The sequence below is a fragment of the Phalaenopsis equestris genome, unplaced genomic scaffold (assembly GCF_001263595.1).
Source record: "Phalaenopsis equestris unplaced genomic scaffold, ASM126359v1 Scaffold000002, whole genome shotgun sequence".
Classification (NCBI taxonomy): domain Eukaryota; kingdom Viridiplantae; phylum Streptophyta; class Magnoliopsida; order Asparagales; family Orchidaceae; genus Phalaenopsis; species Phalaenopsis equestris.
Window position 1 is genome coordinate 17,432,425 of NW_018164444.1, and position 13,422 is coordinate 17,445,846.

The 13,422-nt window shown below is 37.6% G+C and overlaps 1 protein-coding gene across 5 annotated transcripts in view; it reads left to right on the forward strand.

Annotated features, from left to right (window-relative positions):
- LOC110029666 (THO complex subunit 6) overlaps window positions 1-13,422 on the forward strand; it is a 58,238-nt gene that overhangs the window by 29,258 nt on the left and 15,558 nt on the right. For 4 of the 5 annotated variants that reach the window (XM_020732076.1, XM_020732084.1, XM_020732066.1 and 1 more), the window contains exon 10: window positions 9,015-9,124. The exons of the other annotated variant lie outside the window; for it this stretch is intronic. In XM_020732076.1, the coding sequence (XP_020587735.1) occupies window positions 9,015-9,124 (110 nt within the window). The remainder of the gene's footprint in view (window positions 1-9,014; window positions 9,125-13,422) is intronic. 5 annotated transcript variants of the gene reach the window in all.

Here is a 13,422-nt window from a genome sequence, read left to right on the forward strand (position 1 = left end):
ATATATATATATATATGATTATAATTTCAGAAAATAATATTTTTTTTGAAAAGTGAGACCGCATGGACCTCACATATTTGATATTTTAGATGACTGAGCGCGATACCACAAGTAGTACACTATTATGAATGATATGCATATAACTTGTTGGTATGCTTAATTACCTAAACTAAAAAATTTGTGACGTCCGTTTGGTCTGCGAAATCATTTTTTATGAGCCGACAAGTTCCTCAATTTAATACAGGAGATTAAATAGGGTTTATATTAAGTTGTGTTATTAAGTTCTCTATAGCGGTAAGCCGCTATAGTTAATTACATCTTAGATGACTTAAATCATTTAAGAAAACTTTCGATTAAAATCAATGGTTCTGTTTTCAAGATTTCAAAGTTTAGGTTTCCAAGGTTAAATATGAGGAAATCAAGTGAGAATGACTTAAAATAGGAATAGTTATTTTCAGGAGTCAATGGAGTGAAATGTAGAGGATGTCATAGATTCAGGGGGAACCCTGTTGACTTCCCAACTATTATACGATCGGACCTTAACTCTAAAGAGACATCCTAGATATTGTTGTCGTGCTCACGGTTAGGGGGCCAGCCTAAACAAACACTCAACACGTGGCAACACCTCAATGAAAAGCATCACAAAATTCCCATGGCCAGGGGTAGGAATAGCTTTCGGGCAGGGGAAGCAGGGAGGACATCTCAATAGCAACAAAAATACCAACAATTCTCAAATAAAGGGCGGCAGTAAGCTAACCCCCAACAATAAAAAACAATCCAGGTGCTCTCGGGTAGGAGCAGCAAGACAACCCCAAGCCCACGGAAGAAAACCCATATAAACATTCTCAGGTAGGGGCAGTAGAACAAGCAAACCCCAACACAAAGCTCTCCAAAAACCTCAAAACAAAAGAGAAACAACACATTCATATTTCAGATAGTAGGGAATTAAAACCGATCCCCCAAAGCAAACTCGAAAAGCCTCCAAGAAACCAATTATTTCATCTCGCATATATTTCGAATAGGGAGGCAACAACAGGGAACAAAATCAAGCCCCCAAAACAAGCTCCAAAAAGCTTTAAAAACCAAATTTTCCATTTAACATGTATTTCAAATTGGGAGGCAACAACAGGGAGTAAAGCTAGGCCTCCAAAACCAATTCCACAAAGCCTCAAAAAAAGAAAAAAATAGATTTTAGCTACACGTTTATTTCAAACAGAGAAGACAGCAACAAAGAGCAAAACCAAACAAGGCCCTTCCTTCCCCAAAAATAAAATTTCAGAAGTTTTAACATTAAATCAGTCTAGCAAGGAAAATCGCAGCCCACAAGGCTAAAATAACTTTCAAACTTCAACATACAAGTACAAATGTGATAAGAACATAAGGAAGAAGCTTGCACATGCACAAGAATTGAATCGTGCCTTTCGTGAGTTTACATTTCCGGCTAAATATCTTATAGTATTTAAAACAAACCCAATAATATGCAACATTTAAACTAAAGCCAAAGAAACATTAAAAACTTAACAACTAAAGAGCAACCTCAGCATGATGTATCGGCCGAACAATTAAACTTTCGCATGCATGTATTCCCTGTCGAGCAAAGAAGAAAACAACAAATAGCCTCTGTCGGGCAGAGAAGAAAACATAGGAGGAGAAGAGAAAGTACCTTGCCCGAGCTTCTTTCAAACAACAAAAGAAAGTCAAAGAATTCTCAAACAACAAGTCCACAAGCTCCTAACCTAGAAGAAATTTTTGGCAGAGCCTCCCCCAAGTTTTGAATTTTCGTAACCCCTTAGAAGCTCCCTCTCATAAACTTTTACAGGTGCAGAAGAAGAAAAGAAGAGCTCGTGGGACTGTCGGCCGTTTTAATTTTCTGGTTTGGAAAAGAGATAATTTTGTAGATATGAAAATAACTTAAATATAAATATGTGATTTTGATTTTTTTTTAAAGTAATATATGTTTTTTTAAATTTTTGAAAAGAGATGAGACCAAACGGGTCTCATATTCTGAATAGTTTTGACGACTGAGCACAATACCACAAGTAATATACTTATCCCGAAGAATAAACATATCACTTGTAGTAGACTCAATCACCTAAACTAAAGAATTTGTGACATCCGTTTGGTCTGCGAAATATTTTTATATGAGGCCAACAAGTTTCCCTACCTAATATAAAGATTAAATAGTGTTTATTCTATATGAGTTCCAAGTTTTCTATAGAGACAATCCCCTATAGTTAATAACATCTTAAATGACCGAAGTTACTTTAGAAAAATCTCGATTAAGATCAGTGATTATGCCTTTAAGATTTCAAAGTTTAAGTTTCTACAATTGGACATGGGAAAATCAAATGGGAGTGACTCAAACAGGAACATTTATTTTACGGAATCCAAATGAATGAAGAGTAGGGGATATCATAGATTCAGGGAAAACCCTGGTGATTTCCTAACTATCCTATTGGATGACTTTATGTTTTTGAAATACTGTTATTTAATGTTTAATCCTACAATTTATTTAGAATTTAGGACTTATGTTCGCACGATATCTGATATTGCTAATAGCCTAAAAAGTTAGAAGAATTTACACTGTACCGTACAGTAATATCAGAATCCTAAAGTGTTAGGACTTATAATTGTACATCAGAGTTATGCAAAAGCCTAAAAGTGATGTGAGGGTTTATGCTGCGCTAGGTAAATCACCTCAAAATCTTATGGGTTGTTATTTAAACTAAGGAGTGGTTAGTGATATGAATTTGTTTTGATGTTGTAAATCCATCTTGAAGTGGTTCCTCCGTATGTCCTCGTCATGCTGCCCACTGTGTTCGCTCCAAGCTCCCCTTCGTAGCATCTTCGGGTTTGATATTAGTTTTAAAGGGGTACAGGTGTCGTTAGGTTTTCCTACACTAAGGTATAATATGCAACAGAACAATAAAACATGCAGTATAAAAGTGCAGTATAAAAGAAAAAAAAAGAAAAAAAAAACAATAGAATGTACAGTAAAGAAGAAGAACAGTATAATATGCTATATAAAAGAAAAGAACAGTAGAATGCACAATAATGAAGAACAGATAATATGCTGTGAAGTAAAATGGTGTAATATAGATCAAACTAGGGGGTCTGCTGCTCCTTTAAGCGAGTTAGTATTTACTGCATAAATAAAAGAAACATTTCCTGGAAAAACTCGAGAAAATCAACAAATGATCAATGATGGAAAACTAAAAAAAAAATCGACAAATGACCCACGACGGAAAACTTGAAAAAAAATCGATAAATGACAATTCCAAGAAAATTATCAAAATCTCGGGAAGATCCCGAAAAAAGGGGCGCGAGTGTTTTGCCAAAAAATTCCAATAAAACATACGAAAAAAATCCGAAAAGAGAGGACCGCAAACACTCGGGTCGGGGCTATGCTCAAATATAATATATTTATTCTTGAGGGACGTCGAAGGCTAATATCGGTCACCCGAATGTATAGAATCTGTCACCCAACTAGAAAGGTGTCCTACTAAACATAACTTAGGATGGTATCCTTAGCCCGGTAATAGTAATCAACAAGTGAACAATGAAATTGTAATATATTTAAAAATTTATATTTTAGCATGCACGTGGATTCCAGACATACAAAAGGAAGTTGTATCAATTTTGTAGTAAAATATTTTTTTATAAATATTGTATCTGTTCTTATCAGTTTTGAAAAAAATTACGATTGTCCACAAATCGATTACGCCGTCAGGCGTAGGACCGCTAACAATCTAAGAAGGTACAGGTCCCCTGCTAGTCTTGTGTCGGTGAATGATACTGTCATCCTACAGTTTATCAGATCCCAAGATTGGGTCCTGATATCGTAAGATGAAATATTATTCTGTTCTATCCCTGGTGTGCATTTATCATCATTGCCCTAAGCCCTAAAACAAAATCGACCTACTTGCGACCTTGCTTGATGATTTCATATATAACAAAAGACTATATATGGTCACTTATGTGTCAGATATAAGCACTGAAAACCGAACCAAGAAACAAGGAAAAAAAAAGAATGAAAATGGGGATGAGAGAGATGAGGAACTAATTCACCAAAAAGATTAAAAGGATAAAGAGTGGAACAAACCTCAAAATTGTGACAAAAAGAGAGCCCAAGATTCTTGAATCAATCCAAGAAATATATCATTTTCTCAAATTTTATAAATGGATCAACCCAAGAAAGGTATCTCTTACAAATTTTGTTTCAAACAGGTCGAAATGGGTCCAAAACTAATGTAACAATTGTATCCACGACTCCAACACCTATATGTACTTACACACCCCAGCCTGAACCGAAATGTGGCATTTATGTTATCCAAATTTTAATGTTGAATCTCCAAACACTTTTCCAAATGACAATTTTATAAGCTTTCAAACTCTTTATGAATCTGTTTCATATCAACTTTATGATTTTCCAAAATAAAGCTATAGAAGCCTTTCATATTTCACAAAATAAAGGAGAATAATCCATAGGGGGGGGCAACCTTCTAGCCTTCCAGAAAATCATGCCAAAATCAAAATCATTTAATTCCAACCTTCATTAAAAAAAACTTTTCATATCATATAAACATGAAATTATCTAGATAAAATCATATAAATGCTCATAACCAGGGGCAATAGAGACGGACAGACACCAACGCAACTTATCTCACGAAGAGATCATAAGGTAAGGCTCATGGGTAGAGGCAGCAAGAGGATGACCACCACACATTTAAGCTCACGGATAGGGCCAAGAAAGAGAAAGCCACCACAGAATAAGCCCACGGGTAAGGGCAGCAAGAGGAAGACCATAGGTGCAGTAAACACAAGGTAAGACTGACGGCCAAGGCAACAAGAAGGAGACCACCACCATTTAAGCTCATGGGTAGGGCTAAGAAGGAGAAAGCCACCACAGAATAAGCCCACGAGTAAGGGCAGCAAGAGGAAGACCACATGGGCAGTAAACACAAGGTAAGGCTCACGGCCAAGGCAGCAGGAAGGAGACCACCACCATTTAAGCTCATGGGTAGGGACGGCAAAAGGACAACCCACCATAACATTATTATTATGCCATTTTAATACACATAAGAGAGTGAAAGGACAAGCTACCATAGACCATCCAGACCGAAGCCATTTTCATCAAGTAAGACATAGTAATGAATTGATCCGCTTATTTCAAACATCCCAATATAGAAGTAGATATTGAAATCATGAATTTTGGGATGACAAACTTGATTACCAATAAAAATCTCAGGAGGAACGTTATATGAAGAGCTTCCAACCAAACTGAGCCCAACATGGGGCTAAATCGAGGCCACCAAAGGGGCTGAAACAGAAAGGAATTCCAGCCAAAACACAATCCCAAAAGGAGCCAAACCGAGCCCACCAAAGGGGCAAATCGAGTTCAATACACGGGCAAACCGAGCCCGACATAGGGGTAAACCGAGCCCAACAAGAAGGGCAAGACAAGGATCTAAAACAGGCACATCTGAGCTCAACAAAAAGGCAAAACAAACTAACTGTAACAGGTAAACGTGAGCCTAGCAGAGGAGCAAGAACAAAAATAATACCTCCAGCTATAATTCAATTCCAAAAGAGTCAGAATCGGACCCAACTAAATGGTAGAATAGAAAAAAGCTTCCGACATTTATTTATTTCAAAAGAACCAAAACTGAGTCCCAGCAGATGGGTCAAGACAGTTTCCAGCATGAATCCATTCTAAAAAGATCAAAACCGAACCCAACCAAGTGGGAAAATAGAGAATAATTTCATGCATTTATTCATTCTAAAAGAACTAAAACCGAATCCCAGCAGATGGGTCAAGACAGTTTCCAGCATGAATCCCAAGACAGCAGCAGATGGGTCAAGACAGTTTCCAGCATGAATCCATTCCAAAAAGATCAAAACCGAACCCAACAAATGGGTCAAAACAGGGCTATCAAAATTAAGTCTCTTGAAACCTTATATTTCAAAGTATTGCATCTAGTACATGTTCCAAATAGTAACAAGTAATAGGGAACGAATAAGCATAAACGAATTCCTAATGTCAACATATTATCCAGTATTGAAACTAATTCTAACATCCCCATTTTAATGTTTTCAGGGAATATTCATGCTTAAATTTCAAAACAAGCCCGAATCTTGCTTCTACATGCTTTAGAAGAGAACAAATTCTTTTAGATGCCATCCAAAATAGTGTAGATTAGAGGAAAGAAGAGAAATACCTCTTAACGTAGACTCAAAACAAAACTATAAAACAGATTCAAGAACACACTTCCTACAGAAACCTTCCTCCTAAAGCTTCGAAAAACAGCAACCAACGAACACTTCAGCACACAAGAACCTAGCCGAGAAGGAATTTCGGTAGAGGCTTCCCCTAAGAGCCTTAAACAGCAACTAGCAAAACCATCTCAGCCTTCCTTTTCCTCTCAAAATTTTCAACAACCCAAAACAATACCCTAGTAAACTTTTTTGTAGGCAGAGATCAGAGGGGGACAGCCACCTACCAGCCTCATTGGTGGTCAAATCAAATAACGGGAGTGAATGAGCCTCGAGAAGAAGAAGGGTCGACCAGCCGAGCTCCCACGATTGGAGCGTCGAGAGGTAGAGCGGCCACGTGAGAAAGGAGAAGAGTCGAGAGAGAGGGAGATCGCAGCGTGGATCGCTCGCGAGATCTCGGGTTCGCACGAGAGGGGGCGAGCCAAGCGGCTGGGCCAAGGCGGTTGGTCGAGCCGTGGGATCAAATGGGGGCTAAGTATGCGGGTAAAGGGATAAATAGGGTTTATAATTATAAATATTATTATAATTAGTAATATAATTATAAAATATTTAATATTACAAAAATAAAATTTTATTCGTACCTTTTATTCATGTCACAACATAGCAAAGTAGATATCCTTTTTAGGTAATTCTGATGTTTCGAACGCGTTGGCACGGTCCGTTTCGTCGTCGGAGACTGTTTTAACGAATTCATCGATTTGCGTGCAATTTGCTTGTGTCGATACGTGCAATTTGCTAGTGTAAAAAATTATAGCAATATGAGTGTCTTTTCTTGCTAAAATTGATGTCCCAGACGCGTTGGCGCAGTCTATTTTGTCGTCGGAGGTCGTCTGGGGAAGTTTGCATTTTCACCCATTCTTTAAGTTCAATTTTAATCCCATCTTGTGTAATTTAGTGAATTTTTTGTATTTTGTGTGTGTGTGTGTGTTTGATGATAAAGTCCTGAAGAGGTTTTTCTAGTGCTTTAGATCCTATTGGGAACTTCTCCCTTAGTCTTCACATGATAGTCCTTAACCACTCGACCATATGACGTTGATTTTGAGATAATCAATGTGGGACATCACAAGAGAAATAAGAGGTAGCTGAAATTTCTAAGGGGATGGATTCCAATACTAGTTTTCTAAGATAGTCAATAGGAATCCCTAGAGCTAGATTCTAGGATCCTAAGAAAAAGAGTAATGACCTCAAAATGAGGTCAACAAGGACTGACTTGGGTGAAGCAACCCCCAGCAGAAAAAAGACCACACCACAACCAAGGCCACAAAGAGAGGAGCGATCGAGGAGGAGGATTACTACATTCGTGACCCAGGGAACAAACACATAGAGTTAACTACCCCGAATGGGTTCCCGCTCAGCGAGACGAAACTAAAGGTGTTTCGGGAAGCTGCAACTTGGGCAGAGGATGCCGAGAGAGACGAAGTCAACTCCTCGTCACATGAAGAGGAGGAACCAAAAGCAGCCGCAAGCTAGGGTTCGATTCGGTAGGCGCGGGGAAGGGGATGGAACCGAAGGTAGAGGAAGCATATTAGGGATTTAGGGAAGATTAAAACCCTTAGCCCCTCCCTATCGTATATATTAACATAAATATTAACTATATAATATAAGATATGCAAATTTCTCCGATTCGACCTCGTCTCGATCATATCAAGAAAGTGTCTTTCCTAGCTAAATTCGACGTTTCGGACGCGCGTCGGCGATTTGTTTCATGGTCAGGGGTTATCCGGACGACTTCGTCGACGGTCGGATCGAAAACGCGTCACTAAAATTTTGTTAAATTCTCTCTCGTGATTGATCGTTCTAGTAATTGATTCAAGTTTGATCAATAACGAAACCTTTTACAGGCGCATATGAGGTGAATTTCGATAAATATGTGCATCGAGTGCGTGAATTGTGATTCTGTATCGTGAGTGTGCGCGGACGACACGAAGGGTTTACTAAGGCTTTAGATCCTATGGGTATTCGACTCGAGCTTCGTCAAGCTGGTTTTAATCGACTCAACTAGCGTTGAGGATTTAGAACCAGCCATATGAAACTGCGAGGAGTCAAGAAGTGGGTCGAATTTCGAATTGGCATCGGTCTAGTCCTCTAAGAGAGTCGGTAGGAAACCCTAAGGCTAGATCCTAGGCTTTAAGAAAAAGAAGAGACCTCACCAAAAATGAGGTCAACATGGTCTTCATTATATTGGATATATGAGTCAAAATGATAAATTGTTTTTTGGGGATGTTATTATAACAAGATCTATTGATATGTACCGTTAGTTGCACGACTTCTTAATTAACTTGCATTGCCAAAACAACAGCCTTTAAGCGATTTTGCTCGTGCCTTACTTTCTTTCAATTATTTTAAAGATATGCTTCTTTTTTTAGTAAAGTGTCAAAATAGTCTCTTGACTTGTTCCATGGGTCATTATAGTTTCGGAGTCTATAAAGTGCTAATTTAGTCCTCAAATTTTTAATACGGGCTAAAATAGTCTTTTGTGGGGAATATTTCAGCCCCTATTTAAAGAATGTGGGTACTAATTTGACACTTTTTTAGATTTTGGGACTAAAATGACCTTCTGCATAGAGTCAAAGGACTATTTTGATGCTTTTCTCCCTTTTTTTATTTTATTCATTGAACGGTTGACTTTTTCTATCTATTGACTCCTTGTCTTGAAATAAGTAGTCATGGTTATATAAACCACCTAGTTACATGCCTTTTGTTTGAAGTCTTCTAATGCATCCATAAATACTTGTATGTAGACTGCAGAAGTGGAAGATGTGCTCATGTTATAGATCCTCAGAAGAGCTTCAAGTTGAAGGAATCTACCTGGATCAGTTCAGTGGCACTTGATAATAGTGGAAGTTGGCTTGTAATTTCTTTTGCGTCGCTCTCTTATTTAATCTCTCAGTCAATTTCTTCATTTTTATAAAAGTTGTGCTTTCACACTGTTAATTTGACCATTATCTCTCTCTTTGATGTGCAAATTTAGACATGTAAGGAATTTTAAAATTTGATTTTTTCAATAATAATAATAATTTTATATTAAAATTATTTTAATTTATATCATAAATTATATTATCTATGTTCATCGACCTCTCGTACAAATCTAGACATATGCATATGTACCAAACAATATACTTGTCATCAAATATAAAGTACACATATGTTCCAAAGAGTGGCCTAAGCGTTCAAACCTAATGTTTTAGAATGCTGTGCCAATTTACCTTGTATTGAGAATCGTGCAATTATTTTAAATTTGATAAAATATTGTTTTTCAAAATTTTGATTCAATATGTTGCACTTACACTCTCAAGTGAGCCACCATATAGAATAAGGTTATAAGTCCCTCATGCTCCTAATAGGAGTTGTAGTTGATAAGACTAAATTTTATGAAGTTAGTTTGATATTCCTTATAAAGATTAGATTTGATCTGATGCCTTCATAATATTGAAATAACAAACTTCAATCAAATTATAATTACGAACAATAGAAATAATTAATACCCATATGATTGCTATGTTCATCTCACATGATAGTCAAAGCGGTTAATTTTTAAAATAAAAAATTTAGATTGCAATCCTAAATGGTTTAAACAAACTTCACTTCAATAATAACGGGTTGGCAAATATTTTTGTTGAAGGGGATTTATTATCAACTGCCTACATTTTAATGAAAATTATTTTTAGCTTAAGTCATTAAAATTGTAAAAGTTCAATAAAATTCTAATAAAACTCAAGTTCAAGTGAAATTTCACCATTTAAAGCTTAAATGTAAAAAAAAAAATCATTTTTCATAATAATTTGTTGTGATGCTAGATTTAAGGTTAACTTAAGCTCACAAAATACAGTTGTCATAGGAATTGTATATCTGTAATCAATCTCAAATAATCTCATTGCAGTAAGGAAAAACATTCTTTTGGCCATAAAATGACATCACAAAAGTAACAGTTACAACTAGTATTCTTTGACTTGGTGATTCATTACAAAAATGTCACTATTATTTTATGGTCACGATCAAAGATTGTTTGTTTTCTAATGGGTTGGTTTAGCCTTTTGAGTTGTGAATTATAAAAGACATTTGATAGTGCACAAAACTCTCTTTTAATTATGTTCACTAAATTTGTTCCTCTAGACAAACAAATACCTCCAATTATAATGCACTTTTGAATCGTGCAATGAATGATTGTTGACAAGGATTCTTCGGATGTGTTGGGTCAACTTTCTCTCATGATTAAGCGGATTAGGGTTTATGTCAACCCAAGATGATAAAATCATGGAACCTTGATTGGGTTCATCATCATATCTCCCACCATCTACTTTAAGCTAATGATAAAATTTTCAATTTAAAGTAAATTATCATACAATACACTAAGTTATCACCTTAACTGGTCTTAATTGAAAATTCTCTCTTGTTATTGGAGGTATTATAAACCATATGAGCTTGCAACTATGAAAAACTTTGAATAAAATCTTACAACAGCTATATAATGAGAGTGGAATCTTTGATTAGTGTCTCTCGTGCAATCTATCAGGCCTAGTGCTGATCTTGAGTAACATCGAATACTCTCTCATGAGAGCCCGAACACTAATTTTCGTAGCCCTTATCTATGAATTCTCTTTTCATTATTTTCTATGGAGTGTTGGCATTCTCAGTATCTCTTTAACATATTCATTTCTCAATTCTTTTCCTTCTGCCATACATCTTTCTTTAACATCTTCATTTTTTTGCTCAACTTCTCTACCCTTTATTGACCTCATTTTTAGTGAGGTTTAGTTTTCCTCTTAGGGTTTAGAATCTAGCCTTAGGGACCTCCCTTCGAAATTCAACCCGCTTCTGTACTCTTTTGTGGTTTCGCGTGTGTGGTATCGACTTCTAACACTTAGAAGGATAAAACCAACATGAGGAACCCAAAAGGGATTCTTATAGGACCTTTTGAGCCTTATGGTGACCTTCTGCACAATTCGCACTCCCGGGCGCACAAACTTTGCAATTCAGAGAGTCGATGCGTCCGATCGCCACTATTCACATCGTTTGCACTGTTACCTGTCAAATGCTCGAGTAAATCTTTTGAAGCGATCGATCGTGAGTCAAAATTTTGTGAAATTTGAATTTCGACGCGTTTTTGACCAGATTGTCGACGAAGTCGTCCGAGTGACCCCGGATGACAAAACGGACTGCACCGGCGCGTCCGGAACGTCGATTTTGCCCAAGGAGGACACCCATTTTGTTACGTCGCCGCGCGCGAGTAAATCGGGTTTTATTTAATATATACGAATTTTTAATATTTTATATATGACTGGGTCCCAAAATTTTGTAATAAAATTAATCTTAATGAGATGAAAATTTGAATTTGCACTTATACGTTCCTCACTTTCGTTCTAAATTTCACCAATTTAAATTAAAAAAAAAATGCTTGCACCTTTATAATTCTAAAATCTACTTAATAATACTCTGTTGTTCTTGTTCGTTTTGGATTTCAGCGCGCTGATGTTTTCCTGTCTTGAAAGTTGACTTCTTATTCGTCTTTGCCCGACACTCTCTGCCCGCGGCCTTCCTTCCCGAAACCGCGCCAGCCGCTCTGTGCTGTGGTTTTCCTTTTCTTGGTAGTTTGACTCTGGGAAGCTGGTTCCCTGGTACACTGGAATGACATTTCTTCTCCTCTTCCCGATGCTTCCCTCGTTGCCATTAGTCTCGCCGCTCGGTCCGAGAGACTTCGTTGGCCTCGCCTTCTGTGGGCAGGAAGCGTCCCTTTTCTTTTTGACCCGATTCGAGTGTCGTGGACTGTTGGGGGTGGTCTTCTTTCTCTTCTCCTTTATTCTCTGCCTATAAGGATAGTTTCTTTGTATTTTTTTTGGGGTTGTTGAAAAGGTTGGCAAGAAAGGAGAATAGGAATTCTCGGCTGTGAGGAGATTGGAGAGGAAATTTCTGTGAGAGCACTTCTTTGGGGTGAACTCTTGTGTTGTAGGGCTTTACTTTAGCATTCTTGAGGTACTCTCCTTTCCCCCTTTTCTTCTCAGTGCCTCGTTGCCTTTCGATTTTCCCTCTGCCGAGCCTTGTGCATGGTTCTGGTGGATAGTACAACATGCTAGTTCTCTTTATTTTCATATTTTTTCGAAGCATTCACTCTAGAAGCATGTGAAGGATAGAAGTATGAGCATGTTTTAGGAGTTCGATTTGATTACTTGCTTAGGACGGTGCAAGCATAACATGATATAAGTGTTCTTATTTTCTCCCGTTAGCTTGAGATGAAATTGTAGCATATCCCTGTTACTTTGAACAGGAGGGTTGAAACGTGGCAATGAAATAATTTTAGCTCCTCTTGCAAGCATGATGGGATGAGTATTATAGAGCTTTTCACTTATTTTCGTTTGGAATGAAATATTGGAGAGGTTATTTGGCCTTTCATGCATGCTAGGAAGTTCATTCTACTGTTTTATGCATGTTTGGGGGGGCTCGGTTTTGGGCTTCCTGTGGCTTTCCCCAGCTTAAAATGCAGGCTATGAAAAATTTTATATAATGTGGAAAGCCTTGTATCTTGTTTTGAGAGTTTGGCTTAACTCTTCATGAGGCATCTCCCCTGTTCATATATTTGTTGGAATAATTTCATGCTTAGAATGTTTAGACATGCAGGTCGTTCCTTGGGCTTAAAATGGCTAGAGCTTTAATGTTGTATGGCTCGATTATATCAATGCTTGGGCTTGTTTTAATCTTGTTGAGCTCTGACTTTGGCTTTTGAGTTTTCGTTGAGCTCGATTTTGGCTTCTTGTTTCTCGTCGAATTCGGATTTGGTTTCTGGTTCTTGTTGAACTTGGTTTTGGCTTGATTTGAAGTCACGGTTTTGGGGTGAAATGGTTGGATCTTTAATGCTTTATGGGAGTCTGGATTGTGATATCGTTAGGCTCGGTTTTGGGCTTTAAATGACTCGGCTTTGGGCTTTTTTTGGTGCTCGGTTTTCATTTCAGGAGTATGGGACGTTGGTTTCTGTGGAAAATTGAGTCTTGGCTTTTATTGAGATGTTAGAGCTCTCTTCCTGGCTTTAAGGGCTCTTGTGTTTTAGCCCTGATGCATTTTGTTTAGTCTTGCTGGGCTCGGTTTGGCTCTAGTATGGGCTGTGTTTGCTTTGTTTGGCCTTTGCGGGATTTGGATTGGCTCTAAGGTGGGGGCTGT